At 36.1% G+C, this 17,951-nt stretch overlaps 1 protein-coding gene across 4 annotated transcripts in view; it reads right to left on the bottom strand.

The window, feature by feature from the left end:
* Window positions 1–17,951, bottom strand: part of MMRN1 (multimerin 1) — a 75,962-nt gene that overhangs the window by 22,274 nt on the left and 35,737 nt on the right. For all 4 annotated transcript variants that reach the window (XM_078445891.2, XM_078445890.2, XM_078445889.2 and 1 more), the window contains 2 exons: window positions 9,204–9,308; window positions 7,196–7,369 (listed from right to left, as the gene is read on the bottom strand). In XM_078445891.2, the coding sequence (XP_078302017.2) occupies window positions 7,196–7,369; window positions 9,204–9,308 (279 nt within the window). The remainder of the gene's footprint in view (window positions 1–7,195; window positions 7,370–9,203; window positions 9,309–17,951) is intronic.

Genomic DNA, 17,951 nt, shown 5'->3' with positions numbered 1-17,951 from the left:
TTTAATGACATTTCCAAATGAGGAACAATATCAAGTAACAGTCACAAGATTCAACGATAGCTTATAACAACAATATAATAATGAGGCGTTTGGGGATCACAAAACAAATCACATGAAAATAGGAATTCAAGATATCCCTCAATTGTCACAATATGACATTAATTCTTAACAAAAATAAGAGTAAACTTGCTACTACTGAAACACATATTAGTATATCCAGTATTAGAAAGCACGGACTGATCCTATATCAGAATTATGGACATCTCAAAGTGGTCTTAAAAAAAAAAAGGAAAAGGAAAAGGGTCCTGAAGTACTCAGAACTCAGAACTATTCAGAATAGGAAATGAGTATTTAAAAATGTAAAAAACCAACCAACCAAACATGTTACATACAAAAACAGGGAAATGGGAAAAAATAAAACATATGCTTGTGGTTTACTTATGGTACGTAGCTACGAAGCACATATAAATGGAAGATATCTCCACTCAAATTCACAATGTAGCAATGGCTGTAATGTAAAATATCGGCAACATACTACAAAGCATTTTGAACAGGAAGTGTACATAATTGTAAAATGTTATGGCTATCATAAAGCGTATTTAAGAAGGGTAATTATAAAATAAAAATATATAGTCTCTACATGTCTCTATTTTGTCAGCATGTTTTAAAAAGTATTTGAGATGCATAAGAGACTTATATAAAAAGCATGTGAAAGATCAATTATAGCAAATAGAATGATGTGTTGCTTAAGCATCTTGATATTAATCTGGCAAAAAGATAAAGCTGTAAATGTTGTTTACATTAATGAACATCTCCCTGGAAATCCTATACCCTAAAGGTCAATATTGGTAACTGATCTTTAGGGAATAGTATTTCTGGGGGGGGGGGGGGGGAGGGAAGAAAAGAAAGTTATTTTACATTTCTAAACATAGCAGAAACTGAAATACATTTAAGAGTCCAAAAAATATAAGTCATTGAAAATCGGTTTGTATGTAATTGAAAAATAAGTATTTTTATTTTCTAAATTTTACTTAGCATTTAACCAGTTGCCTACATATACAAAAAATCTACGTTGAGGATATTCTCTATGCTACACAGAAAATAAAATTTGGAAAGTTAGATTTCTCACACTAAAAATAAAATATATTAGCTTCATTGAGTGTAAGGTACTACTCAATAGTAAAGTTTTTTTTAATTGTACTTCCCACAATATCACTTAGTCATTTCCTGTTAGTTAAAATTGCCTTAAGTTTTCATGATGGCTTGATGAAATACAATAAAATATTTAAGATTAGGGATCAGACATTCTTGGAATTTATAACCTTATCATTTGGCTTTAAAATATTTTTCAAGATTGAAAAGGTAAAATAAAACTGAAGTGTAAGTGAATTGATTAATTGTGGGCAGTAAAAACAGCTGTTTAAATTCAATCAACAAAAACTATGTGATCTGAAAGTCAGGATAAGAAGAGTGAGAGGTAAAAACACTAAACAGGTAAAGTTTAGTTCAGAATCTTGATGGAGGTAACTAGGAAAAAAAAGTGAATGATGAAAATGAAAATTGGGAGGTGCTTTAGCTATTATGTCTTAAATCTTTAATGGAAAAATACATTGGATTAAGGGCAAAATCAGAGCAGTGTCTGAAAAGAAATCAAATAGACTAATAGCTTAAAAACAGATTATTGTTTCTAGAAAAGGAGCTTTAATATATCAAGAATTTGTTGCTAAAAATCATCTGTGTAAGAATCTGATTTTGTGAAAGTATGTCAAAGTGATTTATGTCAATATCTGAGTGGGAACATAGTTTTAACTCTATTTGATTCTGTTTCATGTGACTCATGTGCTTCTACCTCTTAAAAGAGGACATTGCGTTTGGTGACTTAACAGATAGATATGATATCAGACACCTTGGTTGCTCCTCTGTGGTTTTGAATGTATGGCCCATTCATAACATTCAGGTACCTCTTAAGGAACTGGGGCATTTGATGTTGAACATGTTCTATGGCTACTAGTAGATACACAGTGTTTCTCACCTTGGATGTAGAGTAAGCAAGAGAAGAGGATGTGGTTTTGTTAGGCAAGTGCAGTTCCGTGGGGCGGGTTTAGTTTCTGTTGCCTAAATGACCATTCAATAACAACTAGCTCTCTGTTTTTCATAATCAATTGTGCTTAGTACACAACTAATGCCTCCTATTGAGGGGAGGTTTTTTTTCCCTTTGTTATTATTTTTTATTTTTATTTTTATTTTTTTCAATATATGAAATTTATTGTCAAATTGGTTTCCATACAACACCCAGTGCTCATCCCAAAAGGTGCCCTCCTCACTACCCATCACCCACCCTTCCCTCCCTCCCACCCCCCATCAACCCTCAGTTTGTTCTCAGTTTTTAACAGTCTCTTATGCTTTGGCTCTCTCCCACTCTAACCTCTTTTTTTTTCCTTCCCCTCCCCCATGGTTTCTGTTAAGTTTCTCAGGATCCACATAAGAGTGAAAACATATGGTATCTGTCTTTCTCTGTATGGCTTATTTCACTTAGCATCACACTCTCCAGTTCCATCCACGTTGCTACAAAGGGCCATATTTCGTTCTTTCTCATTGCCACGTAGTACTCCATTGTGTATATAAACCACAATTTCTTTATCCATTCATCAGGTGATGGACATTTAGGCTCTTTACATAAATTGGCTATTGTTGGGAGTGCTGCTATAAACATTGGGGTACAAGTGCCCCTATGCATCAGTACTCCTGTATCCCTTGGGTAAATTCCTAGCAGTGCTATTGCTGGGTCATAGTGTAGGTCTATTTTTAATTTTTTTGAGGAACCTCCACACTGTTTTCCAGAGTGGCTGCACCAATTTGCATTCCCACCAACAGTGCAAGAGGGTTCCCATTTCTCCGCATCCCCTCCAGCATCTATAGTCTCCTGATTTGTTCATTTTGGCCACTCTGACTGGCGTGAGGTGATATCTGAGTGTGGTTTTGATTTGTATTTCCCTGATGAGGAGCGACGCTGAGCATCTTTCATGTGCCTGTTGGCCACCCAGATGTCTTCTTTAGAGAAGTGTCTATTCATGCTTTCTGCCCATTTCTTCACTGGGTTATTTGTTTCTCGGGTGTGGAGTTTGGTGAGCTCTTTATAGATTTTGGATACTAGCCCTTTGTCTGATATGTCATTTGCAAATATCTTTTCCCATTCCGTTGGTTGCCTTTTAGTTTTGTTGGTTGTTTCCTTTGCTGTGCAGAAGCTTTTTATCTTCATAAGGTCCCAGTAGTTCATTTTTGCTTTGAATTCCCTTGCCTTTGGGGATGTGTCAAATAAGAAATTGCTACAACTGATGTCAGAGAGGTCTTTTCCTGATTTCTCCTCTTTGGTTTTGATGATTTCCTGTCTCACATTCAGGTTCTTTATCTATTTTGAGTTTATTTTTGTGAATGGTGTGAGAGAGTGGTCTAGTTTCATTCTTCTGCATGTTGCTGTCCAGTTCTCCCAGCACCATTTGTTAAAGAGACTGTCTTTTTTCCATTGGATGTTCTTTCCTGCTTTGTCAAAGATGAGTTGACCATATGTTTGTGGGTCTAGTTCTGGGGTTTCTATTCTATTCCATTGGTCTATGTGTCTGTTTTTGTGCCAATACCATGCTGTCTTGATGATGACAGCTTTATAGTAGAGGCTAAAGTCTGGGATTGTGATGCCTCCTGCTTTGGTCTTCTTCTTCAAAATTACTTTGGCTATTCGGGGCCTTTTGTGGTTCCATATGAATTTTAGGATTGCTTGTTCTAGTTTCGAGAAGAATGCTGGTGCAATTTTGATTGGGATTGCATTGACTGTGTAGATAGCTTTGGGTAGTATTGACATTTTGACAATATTTATTCTTCCAATCCATGAGCAGGGAATGTCTTTCCATTTCTTTATATCTTCTTCAATTACCTTCATAAGCTTTCTATAGTTTTCAGCATACATATCTTTTACATCTTTGGTTAGATTTATTCCCAGATATTTTATGCTTCTTGGTGCAGTTGTGAATGGGATCAGTTTCTTTATTTGTCTTTCTGTTGCTTCATTGTTAGTGTATAAGAATGCAACTGATTTCTGCACATTGATTTTGTATCCTGCAACTTTGCTGAATTCATGTATCAGTTCTAGCAGTCTTTTGGTGGAGTCTATCGGGTTTTTCATGTATAGTATCATGTCATCTGCAAAAAGTGAAAGCTTGACTTCATCTTTGCCAATTTTGATGCCTTTGATTTCCTTTTGTTGTCTGATTGCTGATGCTAGAACTTCCAACACGATGTTAAACAACAGCAGTGAGAGTGGACATCCCTGTCGTGTTCCTGATCTCAGGGAAAAAGCTCTCAGTTTTTCCTCATTGAGGATGATGTTAGCTGTGGGCTTTTCATAAATGGCTTTTATGATGTTTAAGTATGTTCCTTCTATCCCGACTTTCTCAAGGGTTTTTATTAAGAAACGTTGCTGAATTTTGTCAAAGACCTTTTCTGCATTGATTGACAGGATCACATGGTTCTTATCTTTTCTTTTATTAATGTGATGTATCACGTTGATTGACTTGAGAACGTTGAACCAGCCCTGCATCCCAGGAATGAATCCCACTTGATCATGGTGAATAATTCTTTTTATATGCTGTTGAATTCGATTTGCTAGTATCTTATTGAGAATTTTTGCATCCATATTCATCAGGGATATTGGCCTGTAGTTCTCTTTTTTTAATGGGTCTCTGTCTGGTTTAGGAATCAAAGTAATACTGGCTTCATAGAATGAGTCTGGAAGTTTTCCTTCCCTTTCTATTTCTTGGAATAGCTTGAGAAGGATAGGTATTATCTCTGCTTTAAACATCTGTTAGAACTCCCCTGGGAAGCCATCTGGTCCTGGACTCTTATTTGTTGGGAGATTTTTGATAACTGATTCAATTTCTTCGCTGGTTATGGGTCTGTTCAAGCTTTCTATTTCCTCCTGATTGAGTTTTGGAAGCATGTGGGTGTTTAGGAATTTGTCCATTTCTTCCAGGTTGTCCAGTTTGTTGGCATATAATTTTTAATAGTATTCCGTGGTAATTGCTTGTATCTCTGAGGGATTGGTTGTAATAATTCCATTTTCATTCATGATTTTATCTATTTGGGTCATCTCCCTTTTCTTTTTGAGAAGCCTGGCTAGAGGTTTATCAATTTTGTTTATTTTTTCAAAAAACCAACTCTTGGTTTTGTTGATCTGCTCTACAGTTTTTTTAGATTCTATATTGTTTATTTCTGCTCTGATATTTATTATTTCTCTTCTTCTGCTGGGTTTAGGCTGTCTTTGCTGTTCTGCTTCTATTTCCTTTAGGTGTGCTGTTAGATTTTGTATTTGGGATTTTTCTTGTTTCTGGAGATAGGCCTGGATTGCAATGTATTTTCCTCTCAGGACTGCCTTCGCTGCATCCCAAAGCGTTTGGATTGTTGTATTTTCATTTTCGTTTGTTTCCATATTTGAGGGGAGAATTTTGCTGTTTATGTTGTTATGAGTGTATGATTTTTTCCGTGTCATTGCCAGAAATTTTGTTAGTAGTTTCACAAAGAGCTGTTGACAGGCCTAATTCTTTAATTCTCTTTGGTTATGATAACCAAATTTTGTTAAACAAATTTCATTATGGTGGTTATAGTCAATTGTATACTGTTTCTATTTGTTTTCTTTCACATGCTATCACTTCAGGGAAAGTATATTCCTCTCTCATGCTTGCTATTGGTTTAAGTTTAGCCAACGAGGACATGCCAGAAATGTAGGGCGGGGTCTTTCTTTCAGGGGCTTTATAGCACTAATTGTTTATATAATTAAAAAAAAATCATGGTTGCTGCTATACTGGCAAATGTTACACAAACCTCCACCTTATCTCTTTTGCCTGCAAACCACATGTGAAAAATAAAGAAAAACTAACATGTGATATGGGATTGGACAGTGAGGATGTTTTTATGTATAAAATAAAGTGAAAGGACCAGTAATCTTGAAGTTTGGAAACATACAATACACCCAGAGAAGTGAGACATTCCTAGTGATCAAATTACTTAAACCCCTTTGCCTAATTAATTCCTCCTGATCCATAGCTTATTTGTTGAGATAGTTTCTTTTTGTAGAAGCCTTCACTGGTGCCCTTAGACTCGATTTGTTGAAACTATCAAATGGTCCCATAGTGCCCTATGCATAAACTACCATAGCAATTATTCACTATCTATAGATTCCTGTGGTAGGCAGAATAATGCTGTTTCACTCAAAGTGTCCACACCTGAACTTATGAATATGTTACCTCACCTGGCAAAAGGGCCTTGGGAGATATGATTAAGGTTTAAGACCTTGAGATGAGAATATTCTGGATTACCCAGGTGTGTTCAGTGCAATCACTGAGCCCTTCAAAGGGGAAAAGGAAGGTAGAAGAGTGGGTTTGACACATGCCATGAGGACTCAACAGTCTTGCTGGCTTTTGAAGACAGAGGAAGAAAGCCATGAGCCAAGAAATGTAGTTGTGTCTAAAAGCTGGCAACAAGCTTCAGTTTACAGCTATCAAGAAAACAGGACCTCAGTCCTACAACTGCAAGAAAATGAATTTTGGCAACTGGAATTAACAGGATTTGGATTATCCTGTAAAGCCTCCAGAAAGGAACACAGCATGCTGTTTTAAGAGCACAAAACTTGGGCAAAACTAATTCACATTTATAAAGAAATTATTATTTCCATCATCTGAGATGTTTTAGGATATATTTTATTGATTATACTCCATAAACTAGATAATTTCTAGGATAATTATGTATTTTTGATTTATCTTCAATATCTTCATCAATATTATTGAGACAACCATATATCTAGTCCTTGATAATCATTTCTTAGCCTCATCTTTGTCTTGAACTGGAAACCATGATGGAAGTAAATTAAATACAGTTCATTTTACAAGTTAAGATGTAACCAGTACATAATGAAAATAAATTAGATAAAATATTCAGTAAAAGATTTGACTATACAGCAACAAAAAATTTAGATGTTTCAAATTATTTCAGAGATTGATTTACAAATATCTTATTCCAAAATCATAAGCCTTAGAGACTTTACACACCCAGTCTTAAGAAAAAATTCCAAAGCGATATGAGAAAAGATAAATGAGTCATTTACCTTTTGTCTTAACTCAATGAATAATGTATTTGACTTTACTTGTACCTTTTAGAAAAGATTGAAATTCTCTGCCTTTATCTTCATTGATTTTCCCTTCTAGGGAGGAGTATGTGTTTCTTACATCACTAACAGCCAAAGAAATATTGTCAATCTTCTTTTGCAGAAGGGTCAGTTTCATTGCCTGGTGGTTCATCTGCTCAGTCATCTTTTGTGTCACTGCTGCATGGAGAAGAAAGGAATATTGGAAGAATTTAGAAAATGAATATATATATATATATATACATAATATCATTCAAATATTGTGATAGGTTTAAAGTATTTCAAATAAATCATGTTCGTATTATATATTTGAAAACATAGACTACTATATGTGCACTTAGCAAATGGCAGCCTGAACTTTACACTAAGGGTAAAAATTTATAATATATAAATATAAAATACATATAAATGTATACATTTATAATATATTATATTTCTAAAATATTCTAACTTTGCTCAGAGTTTTTAGTCTTTTTTGTTTTGTTTTTAAACCTCAGAGTTATTATTCCATTCTTAAGAGGTGACAAAACTGAGGTACAGAAAACCAAAGTAACTTGCTAAAGGTTGCAGAGCTAATCCCTTATCTTCTGTTTATTTATTTATTAATTTTTATATTAGAGAGAGAGAGAGGTACGAGCCAGGGAGAGGGGCAGAGGGAGAGAGAGAATCTTAAACTCACGCTCATCATGGAGCCTGACTCTGGGCTCATTCCCACGACCCTGGGATCCCGACCTGAGCCGAAATCAAGAATTGGACGATTAACTGACTGAGCCACCCAGGTGCCCCTCATCTTCTGCTTCCAAATCCAGTGTTACAGAATTAAATATGTGTGGCTATATACACATATGTATGTAGTCATATCTATAGTCTAAGGATTTCATACTGTACTGAGCTTTTCTTTCATGAGTGCTAAAGATTCAGATTTACTTTGAATCATTTAACATAACTATGATAGTTTCCATACTTCTACACATGCACTTCACTAATTCAAGGAGGATTTTATAGTATTTTATGAAGATACTGAATTCCAATCCCCTTTAAAAAAGTACAGTTTCTATGATATATTCATCTTTATACCTAAAAAGATCCCCTTAAGTCTCTTTATTCCTAAAGAGATCCCCTTAAGTCACATTTCTCAAGTTGAGTGCCCTAGTTTGTGTGACTAGATCTATGGAAAACACATAGAGGTTTTCAGCAGTAACCAACCTCCTATTTCTAAGAAATAAAGTTAGTCCTAAAAGAAATGGTAAGGGGAGCCTGGGTGGCTCAGTCAGTTGAGCGTCAGACTTTGGCTCAGGTCATGAACTCTTAGTTCGTGAGTTCAAACCCCGTGTCAGGCTCTGTGCTGACAGTTCAGACCCTGGAGCCTGTTGTGGATTCTGTGTCTCCTTCTCTCTCTGTTCTTCCCCTGCTCGCACTCTGTCTCTGTCTCTCTCTCTCAAAAATAAGTAAAGATTTAAAAAAAAATTAAGAAATAAACAAAAATAAAAGAAATGGTAAAATACTTATGATTAGAAAGATGAGAAAATATGGGGCTTCCCAACATTGGATCAACATGAGGTTCTCAATTAGGCACAATGATTTTCCCGAGTCAGTGATCAATATCCTTGGTGATCCCTTGTCAATCAAAGGAAGGGAGGCTTCTTACTTCCTTCAAATGCTCACATCATTCCTTCCACATCAAGATACTTCCATGATTGCACTCTTTGGAGGACAAAAGTTTGACCTTACTTTGGAAGCCTGTGATTTCCTTACAACCTCGTATAACAGCATTTTTAATCGCCTTCTGTGTTTGCACACAGAGCTTTGAAATTATATGTGTTCCCTTCAGGCTGGGAACCTACAGCTCATCCGTGGTTTCTCCCAACGTGGGGCACCAATAGAAAAGGATTGAGAGGTATGTTAATGTGGCACCATGAGACATTTGACAGCCAAGGGATTTCCTGTTTCAAAGTTGTTATAAATAGTGTTGACAATAATTGGGTTAGGGATGTTAGTAATTACAATCTGTGACCTGGGTCACCACAGTCTTTCTGCTGCTCCTGCTTGGCTGTCTCTTTGCCAACAGCTGTGTGACTCTCAGCCTGGTTGCTGTGTATCAAGTGCTGCTGTTCCTGGGCTGGACAGACACAAAAAGAAGAGAGAGAGTTAAGCTTTGGGACTGCCTCATTTTTTCCAACCCCGAGCAGTGCCGTGGCTGCCGTTCATTTTCCCGTGTACTGGAGCATGATGGTCTGCGATGATTGCAGAGTGAGCTGCTCGCCCCCATCCGGGGCGGGGGGAGGGCAACGTGCGTCCACTTTGTGCTGGAAGCGCAGGGCTCTAAATCTGTTTGGCAAAAATAAAATTATTCAGGTCTCCTTTTAGGCACAAATGGATGGTACTTTGTGGCAGCTGTGCGAACCGGGGGACGTAACGTGCCTGCATGATTGAGGGACTTGAAAATCAGCTGTGTGAAAAGCTACAGTGGCTGTATAAATGGACTGCCACAAAGCTGCTTGTTTAACAGTGCGGTTTCCAACTGGTGTCTCTTTGGAAGTAAGGGGGAGCTACAGGTTCCTTAATGAAAGAATATCTGTAAATAAATGGGCCATTCCCAGAATTTTAGGAAATACAGAGACTCAGCATATAGGGAATACAAGTAAAAGTAACTATTACATGACATGTCTCGAGGGGATAGACCTGTAAAATCAGTGAAATTTCAGAAGAATAGAAATGCTTATAAAATAAATCTACTCTGTTGAAGCATTGATTCCTCTTTCCCACGAATCAATATTTTTGATGGAAATATAGTTTTTCACTGAAGAAAATTTAGAGCGAAAATTTACTAGAAATATTGAACACATCAAGTAATGTAGATCTGTAATTTGCAGATCTTTAACCGCAAATTACTTTTACTTTTAATGAACGAATGTATTCATTGAAGTCTGCATTATCAGACATGAGAAAACAAGGGTTTGGTATCTGTGCTTCTAACTATGTGAAATTATGTACCACTGAAACCGTGCCTCTGGCACATGTTAATTATGCTCCTAAGGCATATGTGGCTGTGACAATAATACTAAAGGATCTCTACTCCATAGTAAGAACAATATATTTGTCATTAATGTGAGTTAGTCTCTGTTGTTTGACTGAATTTTCCATTGTCTTTCTTCAGGACATCAAGCTAAACTAACAAATTTCCATTCATGTTCAAGGTTTTTGTTTTGATATTGTTTCTTTTTTTCTCTCCACTGTATTATAGACAGTCCTGTATAATTGATGATTTATTTGGAAGAAAACAATCTGCAGCTTAGGGAGATTATACTTATTTCCAGGCTGTAGTAAGTGGCAACAAGTTCTAATTTTCTGTTAGGTCCTAGCAATAAGGTTCTTAAAGCCTAAATTCAAATGAATTCATACAAATATATCTATTGAATAATTGCATAGATTTTTATCAATTTTCCTCCTTAGATGATGTAAGAAAGCATTTTTCTGGCAGCTAGAATCTAAGTCTACCCATGAGAGTAACTAGAAAGTGAAGTGATGGTTCTCAAACCAGGGTCGCTAGATCAGCAGTATCAGCACCCCCTGGAACCTTTTTTCTTTTCCACCTGCAAATTTTTGAAAGTAACAACTTCTAGGCCCCATCCCAGACCTACTAATTTTTAGAAAGTCTGGAGTGGGGCAATAATTTGTGTTTTAACAAGCGTGGCTGCTGTCTCCAATCCACACTGAAGTTTGAGAACCGCTGAAGAAAGCATCAAGACCTATCTTCCTTAGCAACTGCCCACCTCACAGTCTTCCCGATTTCTCTTAGCAATGGAAGATGGTTCAGGATACAGATGTGCAAGTATTTATAGCAAAAGGAGCATGTGGCTTCAACAGGAGGAACAAATGTTCTTTTCATTTTCTTACTGCTTACCTTTTCGATCAAATCACTCACAAGAAAAGAAAACAAGACAAAACAATCATAGGAAAACAAAAAGAGCTGGTACATTTAAAGGTATTTCCATAATATGATAGGCAGAGGATAGTTTGTTATGAAGTAATGAAAAACAGAAGCTCCTGTAAATTCTGAAACACTAAAAGTGTCCGTGTGCTTTCCATTCCCTCACCTGAAGATTCTGATTCAGTAGATCTGTTCTGGGGAATTGAGCATGTGTGTATATATATATGTGTTTATACATGTATAAATATATATGTGTTATATATATGTGTGTCATATATATATATGTGTGTGTGTATATATAATTTTAAACTCTATAAGTGATTTATAAGTACTGATTTATAATAAAATTTCTAATTCTAATATCTCATTGTTATAAGGCAGAAAATTCCAGATATTTTCATATTAAAATTGTAACCCAGAAATTTATCTTCAGAGATTTTTAATCACACCTGCCTATTGATAACAAAAACGTGTTAAATACCTGATTTATTAAAACTGCAATACATGACAACATGGAGTCTCCTTTTATTCCATAGAGAAGTGGACCTTTATAAGGAGGAAGTAATTTTGATAAAAATAACTGAACAATTTATAGTAAATTATTAAAAACACTAGATAAGAGACAAAAGTTTAAATTTTAGAAGTACTTCTTATGAGTGTGATTTTTTTTTAAAAAGAAAATCATAGAAATTTTATCAATAATGAAATTATTCCTGCATTATCTAATGATATAGTGCAAATCTGGAATGCCTTTTTATATGTAAAATATCAAAGTAAAAATGTCAAATTGATATAAAAATTAATTAATATAAAACAATATTTCTGGAATGAAAATCAACTTGATTTTGTTTTCAATAAAAATTAGTGGATTTTACTTGCTGTATAAATGTTTGATTCAAATAATGCTCTAAACTCGTGTCATTTAAAATTAATATTAAAATTACTTAATTTATTTTTCATAATGACATTCAATTTCTGTTCAATTTCAGTTATAATCAAGAGAAAAATATTAAAGAACCTTATGAAATTAGTTTCATAAGTTTTTGAAATGAAAAGTTTCAAGTAAAGCAAAATTTTTGATATAAAAAATTCCAAAATATTTTATCAAATAATGTTATTAAAAAAATCAGTAAAAGAAAATGTTTAAAAGATAAAATTAGAATTTTAACATTATATAATTGAAATGGCGGAACATTTGAGAAAATAAAATATTATAGAACATACCTAAAATAATTCTGATATAGGCATATCGTTAAGAATCAGTTTTAGGTTTAGCATTTGGAAAATGAGCCTTTTTAAAAAAATGGAGATGACATTCTAATAGAGATGTCAATTATTTTTTTAACTCTATAGGGGAAAAAATATTCACCTTGCTAAACTGGAGATAATTTGAAAACTTAAAGACATTTTAGATATGAAAAAAGTACATATACTATTTGAAACAAAAATTAATAAGAGATGAATTACATGAGAAACATCAATTTTTCTAATTATACAAAATTACATTTACACAACAAAACTCAAAAATATAATAAACGTTTACATTCCTGGATTTATGGTGCCACGAATTTGGCCAAATAATGTTTGCAAAACTGTATGAATTAAATAGGACATCCTTACAGGAATTTTCATGATTTAGTTAGTAACAAATATATCGAATATTTTATTTTATTTTATTTTATTTTATTTTATTTTATTTTATTTTTTATTTTTTAATATATGAAATTTACTGTCAAATTGGTTTCCATACAACACCCAGTGCTCATCCCAAAAGGTGCCCTCCTCAATACCCATCACCCACCCTGCCCTCCCTCCCACCCCCCATCAACCCTCAGTTTGTTCTCAGTTTTTAACAGTCTCTAATGCTTTGGCTCTCTCCCACTCTAACCTCTTTTTTTTTTTTTTTTTTTTTTTCCCTTCCCCTCCCCCATGGGTTTCTGTTATGTTTCTCAGGATCCACATAAGAGTGAAACCATATGGTATCTGTCTTTCTCTGTATGGCTTATTTCACTTAGCATCACACTCTCCAGTTCCATCCATGTTGCTACAAAAGGCCATATTTCATTTTTTCTCATTGCCACGTAGTATTCCATTGTGTATATAGACCACAATTTCTTTATCCATTCATCAGTTGATGGACATTTAGGCTCTTTCCATAATTTGGCTATTGTTGAGAGTGCCGCTATAAACATTGGGGTACAGGTGCCCCTATGCATCAGTACTCCTGTATCCCTTGGATAAATTCCTAGCAGTGCTATTGCTGGGTCATAGGGTAGGTCTATTTTTAATTTTCTGAGGAACCTCCACACTGCTTTCCAGAGCGGCTGCACCAATTTGCATTCCCACCAACAGTGCAAGAGGGTTCCTGTTTCTCCACATCCTCTCCAGCATCTATAGTCTCCTGATTTCTTCATTTTGGCCACTCTGACTGGCGTGAGGTGGTATCTGAGTGTGGTTTTGATTTGTATTTCCCTGATAAGGAGCGACGTTGAACATCTTTTCATGTGCCTGTTGGCCATCCGGATGTCTTCTTTAGAGAAGTGTCTATTCATGTTTTCTGCCCATTTCTTCACTGGGTTATTTGTTTTTCGGGTGTGGAGTTTGATGAGCTCTTTATAGATTTTGGATACTAGCCCTTTGTCCGATGTGTCATTTGCAAATATCTTTTCCCATTCCGTTGGTTGCCTTTTAGTTTTGTTGGTTGTTTCCTTTGCTGTGCAGAAGCTTTTTATCTTCATAAGGTCCCAGTAGTTCATTTTTGCTTTGAATTCCCTTGCCTTTGGGGATGTGTCAAATAAGAAATTGCTACGGCTGAGGTCAGAGAGGTCTTTTCCTGCTTTCTCCTCTAAGGTTTTGATGGTTTCCTGTCTCACATTCAGGTCCTTTATCCATTTTGAGTTTATTTTTGTGAATGGTGTGAGAAAGGGGTCTAGTTTCAACCTTCTGCATGTTGCTGTCCAGTTCTCCCAGCACCATTTGTTAAAGAGACTGTCTTTTTTCCATTGGATGTTCTTTCCTGCTTTGTCAAAGATGAGTTGGCCACACGTTTGTGGGTCTAGTTCTGGGGTTTCTATTCTATTCCATTGGTCTATGTGTCTGTTTTTATGCCAATACCATGCTGTCTTGATGATGACAGCTTTGTAGTAGAGGCTAAAGTCTGGGATTGTGATGCCTCCTGCTTTGGTCTTCTTCTTCAAAATTACTTTGGCTATTCGGGGCCTTTTGTGGTTCCATATGAATTTTAGGATTGCTTGTTCTAGTTTCGAGAAGAATGCTGGTGCAATTTTGATTGGGATTGCATTGAATGTGTAGATAGCTTTGGGTAGTATTGACATTTTGACAATATTTATTCTTCCAATCCATGAGCAGGGAATGTCTTTCCATTTCTTTATATCTTCTTCAATTACCTGCATAAGCTTTCTATAGTTTTCAGCATACAGATCTTTTACATCTTTGGTTAGATTTATTCCTAGGTATTTTATGCTTCTTGGTGCAATTGTGAATGGGATCAGTTTCTTCATTTGTCTTTCTGTTGCTTCATTGTTAGTGTATAAGAATGCAACTGATTTCTGTACATTGATTTTGTATCCTGCAACTTTGCTGAATTCATGTATCAGTTCTAGCAGACTTTTGGTGGAGTCTATCGGATTTTCCATGTATAATATCATGTCATCTGCAAAAAGCGAAAGCTTGACTTCATCTTTGCCAATTTTGATGCCTTTGATTTCCTTTTGTTGTCTGATTGCTGATGCTAGAACTTCCAGCACTATATTAAACAACAGCGGTGACAGTGGGCATCCCTGTCGTGTTCCTGATCTCAGGGAAAAAGCTCTCAGTTTTTCCCCGTTGAGGATGATGTTAGCTGTGGGCTTTTCATAAATGGCCTTTATGATCTTTAAGTATGTTCCTTCTATCCCGACTTTCTCAAGGGTTTTTATTAAGAAAGGGTGCTGGATTTTGTCAAAGGCCTTTTCTGCATCGATTGACAGGATCATATGGTTCTTCTCTTTTTTTTTGTTAATGTGATGTATCACGTTGATCGATTTGCGAATGTTGAACCAGCCCTGCATCCCAGGAATGAATCCCACTTGATCATGGTGAATGATTCTTTTTATATGCTGTTGAATTCGATTTGCTAGTATCTTATTAAGAATTTTTGCATCCATATTCATCAGGGATATTGGCCTGTAGTTCTCTTTTTTTAATGGGTCTCTGTCTGGTTTAGGAATCAAAGTAATGCTGGCTTCATAGAATGAGTCTGAAAGTTTTCCTTCCCTTTCTATTTCTTGGAATAGCTTGAGAAGGATAGGTATTATCTCTGCTTTAAATGTCTGGTAGAACTCCCCTGGGAAGCCATCTGGTCCTGGACTCTTATTTGTTGGGAGATTTTTGATAACCGATTCAATTTCTTCGCTGGTTATGGGTCTGTTCAAGCTTTCTATTTCCTCCTGATTGAGTTTTGGAAGAGTGTGGGTGTTTAGAAATTTGTCCATTTCTTCCAGGTTGTCCAATTTGTTGGCATATAATTTTTCATAGTATTCCCTGATAATTGTTTGTATCTCTGAGGGATTGGTTGTAATCATTCCATTTTCATTCATGATTTTATCTATTTGGGTCATCTCCCTTTTCTTTTTGAGAAGCCTGGCTAGAGGTTTGTCAATTTTGTTTATTTTTTCAAAAAACCAACTCTTGGTTTCGTTGATCTGCTCTACAGTTTTTTTAGATTCTATACTGTTTATTTCTGCTCTGATCTTTATTATTTCTCTTCTTCTGCTGGGTTTAGGCTGCCTTTGCTGTTCTGCTTCTATTTCCTTTAGGTGTGCTGTTAGATTTTGTATTTGGGATTTTTCTTGTTTCTTGAGATAGGCCTGGATTGCAATGTATTTTCCTCTCAGGACTGCCTTCGCTGCATCCCAAAGCGTTTGGATTGTTGTATTTTCATTTTCGTTTGTTTCCATATATATTTTAATTTCTTCTCTAATTGCCTGGTTGACCCACTCATTCGTTAGTAGGGTGTTCTTTAACCTCCATGCTTTTGGAGGTTTTCCAGACTTTTTCCTGTGGTTGATTTCAAGCTTCATAGCATTGTGGTCTGAAAGTATGCATGGTATAATTTCAAGTCTTGTAAACTTATGAAGGGCTGTTTTGTGACCCAGTATATGATCTATCTTGGAGAATGTTCCATGTGCACTCGAGAAGAAAGTATATTCTGTTGCTTTGGGATGCAGAGTTCTAAATATATCTGTCAAGTCCATCTGATCCAATGTATCATTCACGGCCCTTGTTTCTTTATTGACTGTGTGTCTAGATGATCTATCCATTTCTGTAAGTGGGGTGTTAAAGTCCCCTGCAATGACCACCTTCTTATCAATAAGGTTGCTTATGTTTATGAGTAATTGTTTTATATATCTGGGGGCTCGGGTATTTGGCGCATAGACATTTATAATAGTTAGCTCTTCCTGGTGGATAGACCCTGTGATTATTATATAATGCCCTTCTTCATCTCTTGTTACAGCCTTTAATTTAAAGTCTAGTTTGTCTGATATAAGTATGGCTACTCCAGCTTTCTTTTGGCTTCCAGGAGCATGATAAATAGTTCTCCATCCCCTCACTCTCAATCTAAAGGTGTCCTCAGATCTAAAATGAGTCTCTTGTAGACAGCAAATAGATGGGTCTTGTTTTTTTATCCATTCTGATACCCTATGTCTTTTAGTTGGCGCATTTAATCCATTTACATTCAGTGTTATTATAGAAAGATATGGGTTTAGAGTCATTGTGATGTCTGTATGTTTTATGCTTGTAGTGATGTCTCTGGTACTTTGTCTCACAGGATCCCCCTTAGGATCTCTTGTAGGGCTGGTTTCGTGGTGACAAATTCCTTCAGTTTTTGTTTGTTTGGGAAGACCTTTATCTCTCCTTCTATTCTAAATGACAGACTTGCTGGATAAAGGATTCTCGGCTGCATATTTTTTCTGTTTAGCACACTGTAGATATCGTGCCAAGCCTTTCTGGCCTGCCAAGTTTCAAAGGAGAGATCAGTCACGAGTCTTATAGGTCTCCCTTTATATGTGAGGGCATGTTTATCCCTTGCTGCTTTCAGAATTTTCTCTTTATCCTTGTATTTTGCCAGTTTCACTGTGATATGTCGTGCAGAAGATCGATTCAAGTTACGTCTGAAGGGAGTTCTCTGTGCCTCTTGGATTTCAATGCCTTTTTCCTTCCCCAGTTCAGGGAAGTTCTCAGCTATAATTTGTTCAAGTACCCCTTCAGCACCTTTCCCTCTCTCTTCCTCCTCTGGGATACCAATTATGCGTATATTATTTTTTTTTAGTGTATCACTTAGTTCTCTAATTTTCCCCTCATACTCCTGGATTTTTTTATCTCTCTTTCTTTCAGCTTCCTCTTTCTCCATAATTTTATCTTCTAGTTCACCTATTCTCTCCTCTGCCTCTTCAAGCCGAGCCATCGTGGTTTCCATTTTGTTTTGCATTTCGTTTAAAGCGTTTTTCAGCTCCTCGTGACTGTTCCTTAGTCCCTCGATCTTTGTGGCAAGAGATTCTCTGCTGTCCTGTATACTGTTTTCAAGCCCAGCGATTAATTTTATGACTATTATTCTAAATTCACTTTCTGTTATATTATTTAAATCCTTTTGATCAGTTCATTAGCTGTTGTTATTTCCTGGAGATTCTTCTGAGGGGAATTCTTCTGTTTGGTCATTTTGGAGAGTCCCTGGCGTGGTGAGGACCTGCAGGGCACTTCCCCTGTGCTGTGGTGTATAACTGGAGTTAGTGGGCGGGGCCGCAGTCCGACCCGATGTCTGCCCCCAGCCCA

The sequence above is a fragment of the Panthera onca genome, chromosome B1 (genome assembly GCF_046562875.1).
Source record: "Panthera onca isolate mPanOnc1 chromosome B1, mPanOnc1 haplotype 2, whole genome shotgun sequence".
NCBI classification, from domain to species: domain Eukaryota; kingdom Metazoa; phylum Chordata; class Mammalia; order Carnivora; family Felidae; genus Panthera; species Panthera onca.
Note: the sequence above shows the minus strand (reverse complement) of the source record. Positions and strands in the feature narration are given on the sequence as shown.